Here is a 19098-nt window from a genome sequence, read left to right on the forward strand (position 1 = left end):
TAGAAAGATGATGGATCCAGCAGTGAGAAGGTACAGCTGGCTAGAATGGATCACAATGCCATCTGGAACCTCTGTAGAATTACATGAATGAGACAGGGCAGTTGCACAATAAAACCTCATCTGGAAGCACCAAGTGAACTCCACACCACACTGCAACGTTTTCTTACAGGCCCCACTTGTTTCATGAAAACAGCATTGAAGTCAGTCTTCAATTTAAGTGAAAGAGGTAACACAAAAAGAAAAAGTACATGATGCTTGGGGTCACAATGACCCCAGTAAAACTCTCATTTAACGTATCTTTCATATTGATGCAGAAGTTAAGAAAAGGAAGTTTTAACAATGTTTTATTCATACCATCAGGAGATGTTGAATTAAAGGAAAAAGAAAATGATCATTTTATACTACAGGAATTAATATGAAGAGGGAATTGTTACAGACCCTAGCTACCATCTCTGTATAGTGATGTGTCAAAAATTGTGATTAAGGCTGCAATCCTCACTAGGACTAAGTCCCACTGAACTCAATAGGGCTTACTTTTGAGTAGGTGTGTATAGGATTGCACTGTAAATAAGGGTGCATTTGACCCCAATCAATATATTGCTTTTCACAAATGTAGGATAATTTCACTCATGCTTTTCTAAGTAAGAATGACTAGGAATTACTAATAATAACTGTCTTTCCACCCTTCCATTCCCCTTTTCATTATTAATCTCACCAATGTTTGCACTGTTTAACAGAAAAAAGAACAATAATTGTCATTGAAAAGTATATTTATAATCAGTACTGGTGGCATACTGAGTTTTAATATTCAGAATGGACATTCAAATGCTGCACTATATTTATCTAAAAGGAAAGCTCATTGTTGCGAGAAAATAACTATTTAAATATTTATCACCTAACTTTTAATATTTTAATAAAAGAAATGATTATTTTTCTGCAAAAAAAAAAAGTTTCTGAGTCTAGTAGTGTAACAGATATTTAAATATTTAAAAGGTTAGAAGTTCTGGCTTTTAGCCACTTAACACAAAATTGGGGAATTGACTCCTTTGTAACACAAAGGAAGAATGGGGAAAATGTGCCGTACTCTCTAACCGATTTAAAATAATTGAATCAAATGGGGGGGGGGGATAAAAGTTTTAAGATCTTCTCATGCAATGCAATTGCTAAATGATTATGTGCCATAATTCAGGACAGAGTGAAGTCAGAAGTAGATGCATCCACTCAGTACTGGGTTTCCATTGAAAAGGCTTGTCAATCATGTTACAAAATTTCACTCACGTGAATATTGCTCTCGTGTCTTTGTGTTATGCACAAACAAAAGAATGTAGTAATGTTGCTAAAGTCCTACACCTCCTAGCATTTCACAGCCAGCCATGCTGGCTGGGGAATGCTGGGAGTTGTAGGACTTTTTTCTGCCTCATAGCCATAGGATTAACTGCCCAGAGAGCTTTGGCTATAGGGAGGTATAGAAATAATAGTAGTAGTAGTAGTAGTAGGAAGAAGAAGAAGAAGAAGAAGAAGAAGAAGAAGAAGAAGAAGAAGAAGAAGAAGAAGAATTGTGTCTTAATCACTCTTCTGTTTTTCTTGTCTTGTGCTTCATGATATTGTACAGGTTTAATGTAATAGCCTTTGACTTGCAAAGAAATGCCTGGACTGAAGTTAATGCTGGGCCTTCAGGTAAGTTTCATTCAACAACCCACAATAATTTGTTTAACCACAATGAAAGAGGATTCTGTATATTTCTGCTGCAGGGAATGATGCATCAAACTCACTTGTTTGGTTTGAAGCCATTCACAACCTACCATATTCACATTGTTGCTGTCAACCCTGCTGGGCGAGTTTCAAGTCCATGGACTTCTGTGCGCACCCTGGAAGCTTCCCCAAGCGGCCTGAACAACTTTACTGTAGAAAAGAAGGAGAACGGGAGGGCACTGTTACTTAAATGGGCAGAGCCTTCCAAGCCCAATGGTAACATTAAGGTAATCCAAACTTAGAAACTTATTTAATCAGGGTGGAAGATATAAACATGAACCTGAATATTCCTGCTGAATCATGGCCAGTTTTTTTTTTTTTATAAAGCTTAATGATTGTTGTGTTTCTGTCAGTGGAGGCTGGTGGCTCCAATTTCAGTGGGGCTGTGAATCCATTCTGGGTTTTAGTCAGAACCAGCCAGAACTCTAAAGGAGCTATCCAAGGTGCTGAACCCTATCCCCAAAATAGGTTTGGCACCTTAGGTAGCTCCTTTAGGGTGCAATCCATACAGAACTTGGAGTCTGATGCCTATCCAATGCAGGGCAGGTGGACCACCGAGGGAATCCTCTCCTCTGTGCTCCGCCCACCCTGCTTTTGTGGCTAGATGCATGATTTTGGCTGTCTAGTCCTGGCGCATTGGAGCAGGAAGGGAGGAGGCTGCACAGTGCATAGGAAGCCTCATAAAGAGGCTTCTGCAGACTCCTCCCCTCCCTGCTCCTGGAACCGCCCCTTTTCCCCCTCCCCATGCTCCATTTGCAAGCACGGAGACCAGCGAGAACTGCACCACCTACGAGGCGGCAGAGGAGGGGGCGGGAAACCGAAAAATCCTATGGCTCTCAAGACAGTGTCTAGTGGCCATAGGATTGCTCTCCCCGAGCTCTGGCTGGTTCTGGTTTGGGTGGTGGGATCCTTTCCATCTCATAACGCCCTTGGAAGTTATGTTGACTGGTGCCATAAAAGTAAGCCCCCAACCCAGGGGTGCGCTATTGAAGGGGGCACTTTACCAAGGTCGTCATCAACCCTGAAGCTGGCCCACAGTGATGTCCAAATTATTCAGATGAGGTACAACACCCTCTCCTGGTGCACTGCAGGAGATCAAGTGTGGAATGCACAGGCGCATACAGTCTAGCACTAGGAGCTCTTTATTTGCCAGAGACCGTTCAGAATCATTTCTTTCTTTTGCATTGTCTTAGGTAAATGAAATTCTCATTGCAAACATTTATTCTTTTCTGTCTTTCTTTTCCCACTTTTGATCCCAGAATTGCAGACACCCTCCAGATGTAGATGTCATAAGTGGCTTTTTTTTTTTTTTTTTAGCACTCACTTTGTAACTAATGTTCTTTTGATTGATATTAGGCTATATTACTGGAATTTCAAAGTGTTTTGCATGTTTATTACCATTAGCTATAGTATCCTGAATCAATTGGAACTGCAGTAGGTAAGTAATACGCATCACCATGTATTGTAATTTCTTGGCATTTGTTGTCTTATTTATCTAGGGTCAAAATAGACTTTGCATTAAGCATGCTTTAAAAACAACAACAACACATGCTTAACACTGCCACTTTTATTTTGGAGGAAAAAATAGCCAATCAGAACTGTACCTGGAAAAGGGAAGAGGAATGAGAGGGAACTCCCAGCCAGGAAATCTTCTGGATATACAGACACTAGCAGCAGCATCTATTCCTCTGAGCATTGCCACTTCTGGGGCAAAGGGTGGGGAAGAGTGCAAGCAAGAGAAGACGGTGGCTGCTCCAACCTCCTCTTTCTTGCTGACCCTCTCTGGGCACTGCGGTGGGAAGAATTGGACCCACACTGCTGCCTAGAGAGAGAGAGAGTGGAAGCTGCCAACTCTGCTCACTCACTCACTCACTCACCCTGCCCCTCTTTGAGTGGTACAGCATGGAGGATTGGTGATGTAAGGAGCAGTTCCATCATCCTCTCACCAGAGTTCTCCCTTTGGCTGACACATAGGTGGGATTCAGCCCAGGGAGCAAAATCTTCCCTGCCCTGCCACTCAGAAGGAGGCAGCAGAAAGAGGGCGAGCAAAAAAAAGGTAGCAGCCATTCCTTGCAGGAACACAATTGCTCAGCCTTTCTTTCTCCCAGCAGCAGGTAACTGATGGTTGGGTAAGTGATGGTTGGGTAAATTATGGTTGCCACTGCCTCTGATTGCTCACTTGCCCTCTCTCTCTGGAAGGCTCCAGAGGCAGGCTCTCCATCTGACTCACTCACCCTGTCTCACTGGGCCATGTATTGGAATGTGCTGGCTTTGGGGTCCAGTTCTACCACCATGTCACACACAGCTGAGCAACAGAGAGAAGGTAGGAGCAGTCACTGCCTTCTCGTGCTTGCAGACTTCCCAGCTCAGCAGCAGAGCTCAGAGGAGAAAATGCCACAGAGGGGCTCCAGGGGCCTTCCTAGCTGGGGATGTCCAAGAAATCTGCAATGGAGTTGGGCTTCCCCCTGCTCTTTTTCAGGCTCTGCTGTAAGGAAGGAGAAGGGAAAACAGATTGCTGTTTACTGTTTGATTGCCACCCCTTACTGACAATAGCTGCTTTTTTTCTTCAAAATAAATGTGGCAGCTTTAAGTTCTTCTGTAAAAAGTATGCTTAATGTAACATATAGTTTGACCCTCAGTTCTTTACCTCAGAGGACTTTTCCCAAACCTTTGTCATCTCCACATCAGATTTAAATTCCAGTCCAACTGATAATATGCACTTTTCTCACAGACGTCCAACTGCAGACTGTATGGATCCCTGAGCAACTGAACTTTCCAAGCCATTACACCAGTTCAGCCAGTCATTGCCAGAGGCTTCACTGCCACAATCCCACTACAATATAGACTGTATCACACACATCCTTCTTCCAAAGAAAAGAACTTGTGGATGAGTTTTCCTCCTTTTATCCTCCCAGCAACCTCTGAGACAGGTTGGGCTGAGAGAGAGGGACCAGTCCAAATGGTCCCCCATTGAGCTTCATGGGAACTTCAACCAAAGAGTTCCTGCTCTAAGACTTATGCTTGGTCCACATTATGTTTCCATAGATATTCTTATTTATGTTACCTCAATGATTCCATCCATTCTCAGTTTAATATTAAAAAAATAATGTTACCATCTTACGACTACAGTGAGGGTTTGGAGGAAAAATTAAGGAAAATGTTCCCAGAAGCGTGGGCACGCACCAACACTGATATGGTATCCACCTGCCTGGAACTTGACCATTTTCCTGTTTTTACAGTTCCAAGGAGCAGCAAAACCAGAAAGTTTATGGGAGCCTCTTAGAAACGTTTGAATGCCCAGAAAAATAAAAAGAAAAGACCTGAAAAAATAATTTTAAAAACCACTTTTCCCCCAGAGACAACTTTTGTCCTTGGGGAAAAACTGTTTCCCCCCCTATTTTTTTCTGGTTTCCACCCATTTTTTCCCTTCACATCTCTAGTGTCTCTGATGGCTGCCATGCATAACTGGTGGGCTGCATTTGTCTTATTGAGTTGCAAGCAATGCCATTATAAGATTGGGCTGTCGATGTCTTGCCAGTAATGTATAGACGTTGTTTTTCCTTTCAGACCTACAATATTTTCAATGATGATAACCTAGAATACAGTGGTTTGTCTCGTCAGTTCCTCTTTAGACGCCTTGAGCCTTTCACCCTTTACAGCCTAGTCCTTGAAGCTTGCACTGTAGCTGGCTGCACTCGCTCTACACCCCAGCCAATCTGGACAGATGAAGCCCTTCCTGCGTCTCAGATGGCACCTGTAATCCAGTCGGTGAATGCAACCAGCATTGGACTGAGCTGGGCCAAACCAATTAATTCAAATGGAAAAATAATACGCTATGAAGTTATTCATAGACACACCAAAGGAAATACTTCAGGGAAAAATGCAACAACAGAAGAAGAGAAAATTGTTCTTACAGAATATAACACTGGGAGTAATATATTTGTATATAATGCACAACATTTGCAGCCCTGGACTAAGTATGAATATAAAATACGTGCCTGGAATTCAGCAGGCTATACTGATAGCTCTTGGTCTGTTGCAAAGACCAGCCAAGCTGCCCCAAAGGGCTTGGCTGCACCTGTCTTGAAGTATATCCCAGCAAGCCCCAGCAGAATGCTGATTTTGTGGTCCTCCCCAGAAGAACCCAATGGTATTCTGCAGTCATATAGGCTCCAAAGAAATGATGCTCCCTTTCCTTTTAGCTTTGACGCTACTACTTTTAACTATACCGATGAAGAGTTACTACCGTATTCAGAATACCGCTATGCCGTAACTGCTTGTACCATGGGAGGCTGCTCCACCAGCGATCATACCAGCATACAGACATTAGAGGCAGCTCCAGCAGTAGTCAACCCTCCCACTCTAGAAGGTCTAAGTCCCACTCAAATTAATGTCTCTTGGTCAACACCCCAAATTCAAAATGGAGAAATCACAAAGTACATTTTAAAATTAAATGGTGAAGAGCTCTATGTTGGGAAAGGTTTCTTTAGGACAGTGTTGAACCTACAGCCTTACACTGAGTATGACATCACACTGGTTGCCTGTACAAATGGAGGTTGTACAGCTAGTGCATCCAAATCCTTTAGGACAACAGAGGCTCCTCCATTTAACCTAGATGCCCCCAGGTTGCTAGTGACAGGTTCAGAATCGATAGAAATCACATGGACAGCTCCTGAAAATCCAAATGGTAAAATCCAAATTTATGAGCTGAGGAGAGATGGGATTCTGGTTTATTCGGGTCTGGATACTCGCTATCATGACTTTATGCTAACTCCAGGAATAGAATACAGCTATACTGTTAGTGCAAACAACAGCCAAGGAAGTGTTACCAGCCAGCTAGCTAAAATTAGAACCAATCCCTCTGCCCCTTCAGGAATGTCGCCTCCTAGGTTGCAAGCGTGGTCCTCAGAAACAATTCTGGTCACCTGGGATGCTCCTGCAAAAGTCAGTGGTGATATAATCAATTATACAATCACCCTTCGGGACTCTATTATGCCAGAAAAGAAAACTGTTCATCTAGATTCATCTCATGTTTCTTTTGGGAGATGGTCCTACACTTCAGCAGAACTAAAACCCTATCACAGGTAAGTTGTGAAGGTGTACTTTAATGAGTGAATAGTGGGCATTATATTTGTGCCACAAGAAGAAAGCTGGAGCCATGCTATGATCAGACAGCCCTAGATGACTGAAGAGTATTCGGCCCTATGTCTACATTCAATATAAGGAAAGGCAGAGAATCTCTAGGATTACATGCCAGTCTGAACTGGGTAGTTCTTTTCCAGTCTCACATATGGTTAACACACCACTGTGGTTCAGCTCTGCTCTTCTCTCAAATACTCTCCATCCTCTCTGTGCCATTTTTCCTCCTTCTCTCTCAAAGAGGATAGAGCTGCCTTCCCCAACCTGGTGCCCTCCAGATATTTTGGACTTCAACTCACATCAGCCCCAGCCAGCATGGCTAATGGTCAGGAATGCTGAGTTGTAGTCCAAAACATCTGGAGGGCATCAGGTTGGAGAAGAGCTGGGATAGTTTTGATCAAACATGGACCCTTGGTCTGATCCAGCTCTTCCTACGTTCTTATGTTTCCAATAAGTGAAATGCAGTGGCCTTCAGCTATCAGGCTGCCCCTTCAATAAAAGAGATCAAAACAGAGAGAACTAGTGCCTTTAAAGAAGTTGGGAACCTCACTCCCAGGGTCCCAATCTGGTCCTCTGGGCTTCCCCAGATGTCCTCACTCCCCTCTTCTGGCCCCACCCCCTTTCCCCCAACCATTTCATGGTTTCCTGGCTTTTGTGCCCTCCCCCCATTCTAAAAGGTTTCCATGCTTCTCCTGTGGCTTAATTAAGAGTTCTAAGATAAAATATGCTGGCATTTTTGTTGTTTTTGTTGTATTTTTGGCCCCACCCTTTTTGCCTTTGACCCCACCCACCACTTGGAATGCAGCCCCCCCCACACACACACACACCCAAGAGTTCTCTGAAATTGAATTCAACCCATGGGATGAAAGAGGTTTCCCAACCCTGCTTTAGAGAGTAGGTTCAGATGAGTCCCCAAGTGTGCTTTACGGATCTCGGAATTGTTGTAGATCACAAGCTGAATATGAGCCAACCATGTGATGTGGCTGCAAAAAAGGCAAATGCTCTTTTGGGCTGCAGTAATAGAAGCATAGCTTCCAAATCCTGTGCAGTACTAGTTCCCCTCTACTCAGCACTGGTTAGGCCTCATCTGGAGTACTGTGTCCTGTTATGGGCACCACACTTTAAGAAGGGTGCAGATAAGCTGGAGAGAATTCAGAGGAGGGCAACAAGGATGATCAGGGGACTGGAAACAAAGCCCTATGAGAAGAGACTGAAAGAACTGGGCATGTTTATCCTTGAGAAGAGAAGACTGAGGAGAGATATGATAGTGCTCTTCAAGTACTTGAAAGGTTGTCACAGAGAGGAAGGCAGGATCTCTTCTCGATCATCCCAGAGTGCAGGACACGGAATAATGGGCTCACATTACAGGAAGCCAGATTCCGGCTGAACATCAGGAAAAACTTCCTGATGGTTAGAGCAAGATGAGAATGGAACCAATTCCCTAGGGAGGTAGTGGGCTCTCCCACACTGGAGGCATTCAAGATGAGGCTGGACAGCCATTTGTCAGGAATGCTTTTACTTGGATTCCTGCATTGAGCAGGGGGTTGGACTCGATGGTTTTATAGGCCCCTTCCAACCCTACTATTCTATGATTCTGAAAGAAGCACATCCAAGACCCATAAAGACAATAGAAGTTTGCTCCACCGGTGAGAGTTAGGAGGATGGAGTTTTCATGATGCAAAAAGATCAAAGAACATGTAAAATCTGGCATAGCAGGGGACTATGAAGGAGCATTTGTTTCTGTTTAACAGAATCTAAGGTTAGAGCAGGAGTCATTGCCAAACATTTCCTGCTAATACCTGCTAATACCTTAAGAACTAATTTCCCAAGGCATGAGATGGGTTCTCTGCATTCAATGGAAGACAGTTGTACCCAGCTTTGATCTGAATATATGCTAGATGATCCATTGTAAAAACTGTCAGCTCTCCATTCAGCAGAGCTTATTTAGTTAATCAATTTTTCTTTCTCTTATAGCTAGCCCCTGTCAATGGGATCTTTAATATGCCACTAGCTGATCCATTAGAAGAGGGCCTTTATCAATAGCTTCAGAAAACTACTCTTTTTTTTTTACTGTTGAACTCTTGAGCATATGTATAGACAGTGCCTCCATATTACATTTCCTGAATTTTGATGTATGACAACCTTAGAACTGCAACCTTAGAATATCTCAGTTCTTTTCTGCCTAGGTGGGATTTACACATATTCCTTTCCATTTTTTCAACCAGTTATCTGGGCATGTTTTTCCCCATCAATCAAGTGGGAAAGTAATGTATCAATGACTGTGCAGGAAATACCTCATTGATATCCATCATTTATTTTGTTAATAAAAACATGTGTGGAGCTAAGATCTAAGTTATTTCTAAATCGCATGGTCATGTGGCACCCAGTACTCTGGGTCTTCATACATGGGAGGCCAATATGTATGTCAGGAACTCCACTGGATTTCCACTGCAGTCCTATAACAAGAACACAGGAGAGAAAAAGAAGGGAGAAGGAATCTTTTCCTTTCATTTTGGAAGAAAGCATTGTTTTCTTGTCTAAACATAAACAAGAAATGCTGTAAGCCCCCCCCCTCTCTCTCTTGGAACACCTTTCCTTTATGCTACCTTTATATGCAATGTTTACAGCTATAGTCTACTGTCTATTGATTGACTTCCAATTTATACTTCTAAAGGTATGAAGTCCAAGTGCAAGCTTGCACACTCCTGGGTTGCACTTCTAGTGAATGGGCTTCTGTACAGACTCCTGAAGCACCCCCTGAAATACAGCCAGCCCCTCTCATAGATGTCCAGACAGGTCGTGTTGGATTCCAATCTGTCCTTTCCATCGTGTGGACAGGCCCAAAGCAGCCAAATGGAAAGATCTTATATTATGAGCTTTACCGAAGACAGGAGACACTCAGCCAACTCAATCAAGACCTGGTCCTTGTTTATAATGGCTCATCCACTTCCTTCAAAGATGTCCAGCTCCTACCTTTTACCAACTATGAATATCAGGTATGAAGCTGGAAGAATGAGGAACTAATCTTTCATGGGCAATGAAAATTCCAGGGGAACCCATCAGCAAAGTTTTCTTGCTAAATTGTTAATAGACTGTAAAAGTCTATGCCTTGAATGGTACTGTTGCCACAGAAAAATCATTACAAATAATTACAGATACTTCAAATGGTCACAGAGTTCTATGAGAATTAAATACATGCAGCATCATTTCTTTAGCATAGGGATTTCCATTTTTACACAAGTTTATTTTGTGATATAGAGAAGCTGACATACCCCCAGGGCATGATGCTGAATGGTTATGAATATCTTCTGCTCTTTATTTTATGCAGTTGTAACTCTTTCCTATAAGTGCATAGGCATACCAAAATTCTGTTCTTTTTCTGTGTGTGACTGTCAATTCAGTCTTGTTGGCCTGGCTTGCCCCCATATAGCGCTTGTGTATTGTCTAGGGATGGCAGAGAATTCCGCCACAGATCACGGTGAGGCCGAATGCCAGTGCATTCGGCCCCCCGAACTCTGTGGCGGAACGGCCTGCCACCCACCCACCCCCCTGCAGATCCCCCCCGGGACGAGACTCACCTGGGCGGATCTTCTGGGCAGCTCCGGCGGTGGCGGCGGCAGCGGCCAGTCTTCCGACCGGCTGCCGCCGCTGCCATTTCCACTCTTGTAAAAAAAAGAAAAAAGAAAGAAAAAGAAAGACGTGATAGGCTACGTAAAGATTTACGTAGATTTTTTTAAAAAAAACCACGACATGATAGGCTATGTAAATCTTTATGTAGCCTATCATGGCTGGGTGGGTTTAAAAAAAACGCGTATGCAAATGGCGGTGGCTACAGCCGCCACCATTTGCGTTCCTTATTTTTGCCCTCTTAATCTACGTAAATATTTACGTAGACTATGACGGCGAAAATCAAGGGGAACACAAATAGCATAGCGGGCACTATTTGTGTCCCTTTTTGATTCCCCGTTTTAGCCTACGTAAATATTTACGTAGATTAAGAGGGCAAAAATAAGGAACGCAAATGGCAGCTGTAGCCACCATTTGCGTACGCGGTCTTTTGTTTGTTTTTACCCAGAGCCCTCTGTGGCCGGGAATCCGGCTGTGGACAGCTCTGGCCTGGCCTGGCCTGGCCGGCTGCTCTGCGGAGCTGCCACGGAGCACAGCCGGCCGCAGAGGATTCCGGGGGGAGGAATGGAGCGCCTCCCCCCCGGCGAGGATTCCGGGGGGAGGAATGGAGCGCCTCCCCCCCGGCGAGGATTCCAGGGGGAGGGACGGAACGCCTCCCCCCCACCATCAACATAATCCGCGAACAGGTAAGTGACTTTCATACACCCCTAATATTGTCTGACCAATATGGTAAATCCAGAGGCCTCTTATCCATGTCATGAGCCTTAGGGGGAAAATTCTCATGTGTCTTCTTTTCTGGACAGAATAGAAGACCCAATGAACTTTGGCAGTCTTCTCTGTTGCCAGTGAATGTTCTTGGATAGCCATAGAGCTTCACTGCATGAGGCTAAAATCTCTCATCCTTACCAGGGCTTCTGCTTCTAGATTCTTTGCAGGATTAAGATCTGCTCCTTTACACAGGTGGAAGCATACTTTGAATCAGGGAATTCCTTTCTCAGCAAATTCTATATGTTTCATTTTACGGCCACTAGATGTAGGGATGGACGAAAGGGACTTACCTTGTCCCGCAGCTTTGTTCGCGGTGGGGGGGAGGTGCTTCGCTTCTCCCTCCGAAGTTCAGGTGAGGGGTGGAGGCGCCCCACCTCGCCTGGCCGAAATTCAGGCCGGGGAGAAGCGCCCCGTCTCCCCGGCTGCGAAAGAAAAAGTAAAAAAAACAAAAACAACTACTTTTAACGTAGCCTATCATGGCTAGATTTCCAAAGTCAGCCATGATAGGCTACGTGAATCATGTGTGCCGCCATTTGCGTTCCTTATTTTGGCACGTCTAGTCTACGTAAAGTTTTACTTAGACTACTGTGAAAATAAGGGAACGCTATTTGCGTTGCCCTTATTTTCGGCGTAGTCTACGTAAATATTTACGTAGACTAGATGGGCCAAAATAAGGAACGCAAATGGCGGCGCCTATGGGCCGCCGCCATTTGCATACGCGCTTTTTTTTTTTTCCAAAGTCACCTGTGATAGGCTACGTGACGATTTACGTAGCCTATCATGGCTGACTTTGGAAATCTAGCCGTGATAGGCTACGTAAATCGTCACATAGCCTATCACAGGTGTGTGTTGTTGTTTTTTTACTTTTTTATTTTGTAATGGCGGCGGCGGCAGCCGGCCGCTGCCCCCGCCCCCGCCGAAACGCCGCCGGAACCCGCCGCCGAGAGGGACATTCAGCCACAGTAAGTTCCATCCCCGGGGGGGGGGGGGCGGGGGGCCGGCGGAGAATTTCCCCAACACTTTCGGGGGGCCAAATGCGTTGGCACTCGGCCTCCTGAAGATTCGTGGAGAAATTCTCCGCCATCCCTAAGTCTAGATGCTGCTGTGGTTATAGCACAACTCCGTCATTACACATAGCAAATAGATTGGATTAACATTTCTTATCAGGTTAACTCTGATCTTTTAAAAAGTGGGATAAAGGTCAGAAAGCACAGGAGATGCCCTGGAGGTTGATGACATCGTGTGAAGGATCCACAAACTTCCATGAGTGACCAGTCACAAGCGTGCAATAAAAGCCTTGTGTAGAAATGCTCATAGTGATCCTGCATAGCTGAAGCTGAGAAGTGTGTAAATTCCAGTTGGCAAGTGTATGCTAAAGTGCCTGGCATCCTGAGGGAGCCCATGTTTCACCACTAATGATGGCTGTCCGTTTACTTGATTTCCTACTCTTCCTAATGATGTAATTTTCCTTAAACTTCAATGAACTTAATAGCAATGAGGTAATTGCTAGGATTCCTTCCAAAACAGATCACTTTATTTTAGAGACTGGGTTTTTTCTCTCTCTTTTTCCATTTACAATTTAATGTACCTGAGGGGATATTTTTCTTGCAGTTAGGCTCTTTGTGAACAAAATTCTTTTTGAAAACTCTCTAATACATTATTGTTGAAGTAATCATTTGTATTTTAATTCAGGTGCTCAGTATGTTTTGTAAGTCGTGTGACCATCTTAACTGAGTAGCCTTTTGGTGTCTGAGACCAGGAGATTGGGAAAGGGAAGAAGCAATTCATGGGGATCAACTGAGGGATTTTTAAAGCAACAGTCTCACTACTGCCTTTTTCAATCTCTCTTCTCGTCATCGTCGTTCAGTCGTATCCGACTCTTTGTGACCCCGTAGACCATAGCACGCCAGGCCTTCCTGTCCTCCGCTCTCTCCCGGAGTGTGCTCAAGTCCATATTCATTGCATCGGTGATGCTATCTAGTCATCTCATCTTCTGCCGTCCCCTTCTCCTTTTGCCTTCAATCTTTCCCAGCATCAGGGTCTTTTCCTGTGACTTTTCTCTTTGCATTGTTCGTTGTTCAGTCGTTCAGTCGTGTCCGACTCTTCGTGACCCCATGGACCATAGCACGCCAGGCCTTCCTGTCCTGCGCTCTCTCCCGGAGCGTGCTCAAGTTCATATTCATTGCATCCGTGATGCTATCTAGCCATCTCATCCTCTGCCGTCCCCTTCTCCTTTTGCCTTCAGTCTTTCCCAGCATCAGGGTCTTTTCCAGGGAGTTTTCTCTTCGCATTAGGTGGCCAAAATATTGGAGCTTCAGCTTCATTATCTGTCCTTCCAATGAGCACTCAGGGTTGATTTCCTTTAGGATGGACTGATTTGACCTCCTTGCAGTCCAGGGGACTCGTAAGAGTCTTCTCCAGCACCACAGTTCGAAAGCATCAATTCTTCGGCGCTCAGCCTTCCTTATAGTCCAGCTCTCACAGCCATACATTACTACTGGGAAAACCATAGCTTTGATTAGACGGACCTTTGTCGGCAAGGTGATGTCTCTGCTTCTTACTATGCTGTCTAGGTTGGCCATAGCTTTCCTCCCAAGGAGCAAGCGTCTTTTAATTTCATGGCTACAGTCACCGTCTGCGGTGATCTTGGAGCCCAAGAAAGTAAAATCTGTCAGTGCTTCCATTTCTTCCCCTTCTATATGCCAGGAAGTGATGGGGCCAGATGCCATGATTTTAGTTTTTTTAATGTTGAGTTTCAAACCAGCTTTTGCACTCTCCACTTTCACCCTCAACAAGAGGCTGTTTAGATCCTCTTCGCTTTCTGCCATTAGGGTGGTATCATCTGAGTATCTGAGGTTGTTGATAATTCTCCCGGCAATCTTAATTCTGACCTGTGATTCATCCAACCCGGCGTTTCTCATTATGTACTCTGCATATAAATTAAATAAGCAGGGCGACAATATACAGCCTTGTTGTACTCCTTTCCCAATTTTGAACCAATCGGTTGTTCCATGCCCGGTTCTTACTGTTGCTTCTTGACCCTCGTACTGGTTTCTCAGGAGACAGATAAGGTGGTCTGGTGCTCCCATCTCTTTCAGAATTTGCCACAGTTTGTTGTGATCCACACAATCAAAGGCTTTAGCGTAGTCAATGAAGCAGAAATAGATGTTTTTCTAGAATTCTCTTGCTTTCTCCATGATGCAGCGAATGTTGGCGATTTGATCTCTAGTTCCTCTGCCTCTTCGAAACCCAGCTTGTACTTCCTGTAGTTCTCGGTTCACATACTGCTGAAGCCTAGCTTGTAGGATTTGGCGCATAATCTTGCTGGCATGTGAAATGAGCACAATTGTACGGTAGTCTGAACACTCTTTGGCATTGCCCTTCTTTGGAATTGGAATGTAAACTGACCTTTTCCAGTCTTGTGGCCATTGTTGAGTGTTCCAAATTTCTTGGCATATTAAGTGCAGCACTTGAACAGCATAATCTTTTGGGATCTTAAATAGCTCAGCTGGAATACTGTCTTTTCCGCTAGCTTTGTTGTTAGTAATGCTTCCTAAGGCCCACTTGACTTTATTCTCTAGGATGTCCGGCTCAAGTTCAGTGACCGCACTATCATGGCTATCAGGGACATTCAGATCTTTCCTGTATCCTTCTGTGTATTCTTTCCACCTCTTCTTAATCTCATCTGCTTCTGTTAGGACCCTGCCTTCTTTGTCCTTTATCACGCCCGTCTTTGCACAAAACTTTCCCTTGAGATCTCCGATTTTCTTGAAGAGATCTCTAGTCTTTCCCATTCTATTGTTTTCCTCGATTTCTTTGCATTGTTCATTTAAGAAGGCCTTCTTGTCTCCCCTTGCTATTCTCTGGATCTCTGCATTCAGTTGGGTATATCTTCCCCTTTAGCCCTTGCTTTTTGCTTCCCTCCTTTCCTCAGCTACTTGTAAAGCCTCATCAGACAGCCACTTTGCTTTCTTGCATTTCTTTTCTTTGGGATGGATTGAGTTGCTGCCTCCTGAACAATGTTACGGACCTCCGTCCATAGTTCCTCAGGCACTCTGTCTATCAGGTCTAATGCCTGAAATCTATTCCTCACCACCACTGTATATTCATAAGGGATATGATTTAGGTCATACTTGAATGGTTTAGTGGTTTTCCCTACGTTCTTCAATTTAAAGCGAAATTTTGCAAGAAGCAGCTCATGATCTGAGCCACAGTCAGCTTTTTACTGCCTGTATAGAGCTTCTCCATCTTTGGCTGCAAAGGACAATCAATCTGATTTCGATATTGACCATCTGGTGATGTCCATGTGTAGAGTCGCCTCTTGTGCTGTTGGAAAAGAGGGTTTGCTATGATCAGCGTGTTCTCTTGGCAAAACTCTATTAGCCTTTGTCCTGCTTCATTTTGTACATCAAGGCCATGCTTGCCTATTATCCTGGTGATTTCTTGACTTCCTACTTTAGCATTCCAATCCCCTATGATGAAGAGGACATCTTTTTTTGGTGTTAGTTCTAGAAGGTGTTGTAGTAGGTCTTCATAGAACCGATCAACCTCAGCTTCTTCAGCCTCAGTGGTTGGGGCATAGACTTGAATTACTGTGAGGTTGAATGGTTTGCCTTGGATTCGTACTGAGATCATTCTATCATTTTTGAGATTGTAGCCCAGTACTGCTTTTCCCACCCTTTTGTTGACTATGAGTGCTACTCCATTTCTTCTAAGGGATTCTTGCCCACTGTAGTATATATAATGGTCACCTGAATTACATTCGCCCATGCTTGTCCATTTTAGTTTGCTGATTCCCAAGATGTCGATGTTCAATCTTGCCATCTCATGTTTGACCACCTCCAGCTTACCTTGTTTCATTGATCTTACATTCCAGGTTCCTAAACAATATTGTTCTTTACAGCATCGGATTTTCTTTTCACCACCAGACACATCCACAGCTGAGTGTCCTTTCGGCCTTGGCCCAGCCGCTTCACTCTTTCTGGTGCTACTTGGAAATTCCCTCTGCTTTTCCCCAGTAGTATATTGGACACTTTCCGACCTGAGGTGCTCATCTTCTGGTGTCATATCTTTGAGCCTTGTGATACGTTCCATGGGGTTTTCTTGGCAAGAATACTGGAATGGGTTGCCATTTCCTTCAAGCCCCTTCACCACAACAAGGCAGTGATCCATGAAGGGGTTTTTCAAGCTAGTGCACATTTATTATATGCATCGGTTTGTCTTGACAAACTAGTCCAGATAGTACTAGTCCAGATAGATATGGGTTGAGTGGGCAGGTGAATGGAAGCAAATCTTCTTTCCACATCCTTGGGTATAAGTAACGGGAATGTATCCAATTAAATTATACCTCTGCTGCCTACTTTGAAACCATGATGATGTCAAATTGGAACAGGTATGAACAATTTTTTGCATAAAAAAATCAGCCAGTCAGTTTTTGTTCTAAACCTGCCAAAGACCTTAGAAAGTGTGTGTGTGTGTGGGGGGGAATAAAAGCTCTTTTAACCATGCAGAATCCGTCTGTATGAGATTGTGTGGTAGCAGGTGGGTTAGATTTTTTCTGCACCATCACCACCACTGAGTAAGACTTCAAATGACCTCTAATCTAAGCCATGTCCATTGAGAGTCATTACAAGTTTTTCTCCACCTGCAATTTGTTAATTAATTCTTGATTAAGTTCCACTCTGAGGCTTAAATCCAGTGTCCACTAGCATGATGAGACTTTCTTCCCCTCCCCGCTGCAGCTACCTGTATCACCTGAAAACCTGCTCTAGAGAGTTTGTCAGTTCTCCAGAACAGCTTTTCAGGGTGTGCAGAGGGCTGGGGGTGGGGGGAGGAATTGCCCCCCCCTTCCCGTTCCAGTATTGGAAGCAGTTCTGTCAGCTGACTGACAGCACTGGATCTCATCCTGAAACCAGTCAAGTCTGTCAGTGCTTTGAATCAGTTACATTCAAACTGCATATATGGCAGCAGTTATCTGTTTTATATTGAAGTTGTGTGTGTGTGTGTGTGTGCGCGCGCGCACGCATGCACGCACGCACTCACGCACGCGCACGTTCACATGCATATATGTGCCTTCCTCTCCCATTGATGTGACATGTGGTATCCCTCAGGGCTCTATTCTTAGCCCCACCATTGTTGACAATTTATATGTTGCCTGTGAGACACCTTATTCATAAGTGTAGGGATTGGCTTTCACTATTATGCTGATGCAACCCAGATTTATATTTCACTTAAGCACGATATTGATTCTGCTGCCTCTCTCTTGGAGGCTTGTTTGCTGGCCATAAAATTTTAAATGCAACTAAATTTTCTCCAGCTGAATGAAGCTAAAATTAAAGCACTACAGCTAGGCCCTTTGCAACACTTCAAAAAAAATGCTGTCAGTCATCAAGGTCCAGCTTGATGAGTTTGACATTAACAGCTCAACTGAGGTCAGAAATTAGTTTTCTTTCTTTCTTTCTTTCTTTCTTTCTTTCTTTCTTTTATTTCTGAGGCTTTAGCAAAGGTCCATGTATCTAGGGCAACATGGGGGAGGAACTGTCGCTGAGTGGTATGTACGGATTTTGTTAAATCCATTCCATCTGTGTTTCACAGATTGTCAGCTGCCTTTCATTCCAGCATCTGCTCATTGACGGAATTCGATTTTTTTTCCCAGGGTTTTCATTCTCTGTGTGTTAATTTGCATTATCGCTAATGCTAATTAGCACAAATCCCCTCCCACAAGTGAAAAACTGGCCCACAAATCCATGGAATCTGTGTGACTTGGGAAAAGCCAGTCTGCTATGGAATCCGCAGATCAGATTCATGGAAATTCAAACTTATTTGAATCCGTTCCAGATTTCTCTGCCATCCCTAGAGGTAGAGCACGTGCTCCGCGTGAAGAAGGGCCCAGGTCCAATCCTGGAATCTTGAGTTCAGAGGCTTGCAACATTTTGGGGCCAGTGAGAATATCTGGACTTTTAAGGGACTGTTGTGGGCACTCTCACAAAATAGTCACCCTGTGGGGTGAGGTGTCTTGCTCATTTATAAAATTGCTGCCATGGTGGACAGGGCCAATCTCAAAAGACCCATTTTGTAGACAGCAAAGTGGTGAGACTAAAAGAAAAGTAACTTGCCCAAGAACCTAAGTAACAGGCAGAGGTGGGGGCTGAGCTCCGAAACACATAACCACTTTTTTCGAGCCCAAATAAAGATGGCGCTGGAGGGCAGCACTTCACATTAAAAACTGTAAAAATGTCTTAAGAAATAATAAAAATCAGGAGGACAGGGAGCCTGGCAGGCACCCAGAGAGGGGTCTGCAGGCACATTGGTGCCCACGAGCACCAAGGTGGAAACCCCTGTTCTAGTTAAAAGGATCAAGTAGCAGCTGATGTGAGCGACCTCTGCCTGAGACCTTAGAGGGGCACTGAAGAGCCATTTATCAGGAAGAGCAGTAATACCCAAGCCAGAGTATCTTAGTGCACCATGAGAAGTAAAGTAATTAAATAATTACAATCCCTTGTGAGACCCAAGTTATCCACCCATAGAACAGGCTGCCTTGAATCTCTGCATGATTTCCTGTTCTGGCTGTGTGTCCTTCCACTCAGGCCCCACTAGGGTTGGGTAATTCTAGCACGTATGAGTTAAATGCCTTTGGACTACTCAGTCACCTGGTCTAGAGATTCAGCAGAACTGCCATCCGCAGAGGTGGCTTGCCATGGCCAGAGGTGGCTGGCCTGCATGAGAAGACCATTCTGCTTCTTCTGGTCAGGAGACATGTCTAGAACAGTGACTCATGGGGAAACATAGGGGTGGCCTCAACTGCAGGTGAGT

General features: G+C 44.3%; 1 protein-coding gene across 1 annotated transcript in view; it reads left to right on the forward strand.

The window, feature by feature from the left end:
* USH2A (usherin) overlaps positions 1-19098 on the forward strand; it is an 809138-nt gene that overhangs the window by 737102 nt on the left and 52938 nt on the right. Inside the window, exons 62-64 of the mRNA XM_084828794.1 lie at positions 1752-1979; positions 5320-6836; positions 9566-9887. Coding sequence (XP_084684920.1) covers positions 1752-1979; positions 5320-6836; positions 9566-9887 — 2067 coding nt within the window. The remainder of the gene's footprint in view (positions 1-1751; positions 1980-5319; positions 6837-9565; positions 9888-19098) is intronic.

This window comes from Heloderma suspectum, chromosome 1 (assembly GCF_057233095.1).
Source record: "Heloderma suspectum isolate Gila_16-S chromosome 1, 16-S_ref, whole genome shotgun sequence".
Classification (NCBI taxonomy): Eukaryota; Metazoa; Chordata; class Lepidosauria; order Squamata; family Helodermatidae; genus Heloderma; species Heloderma suspectum.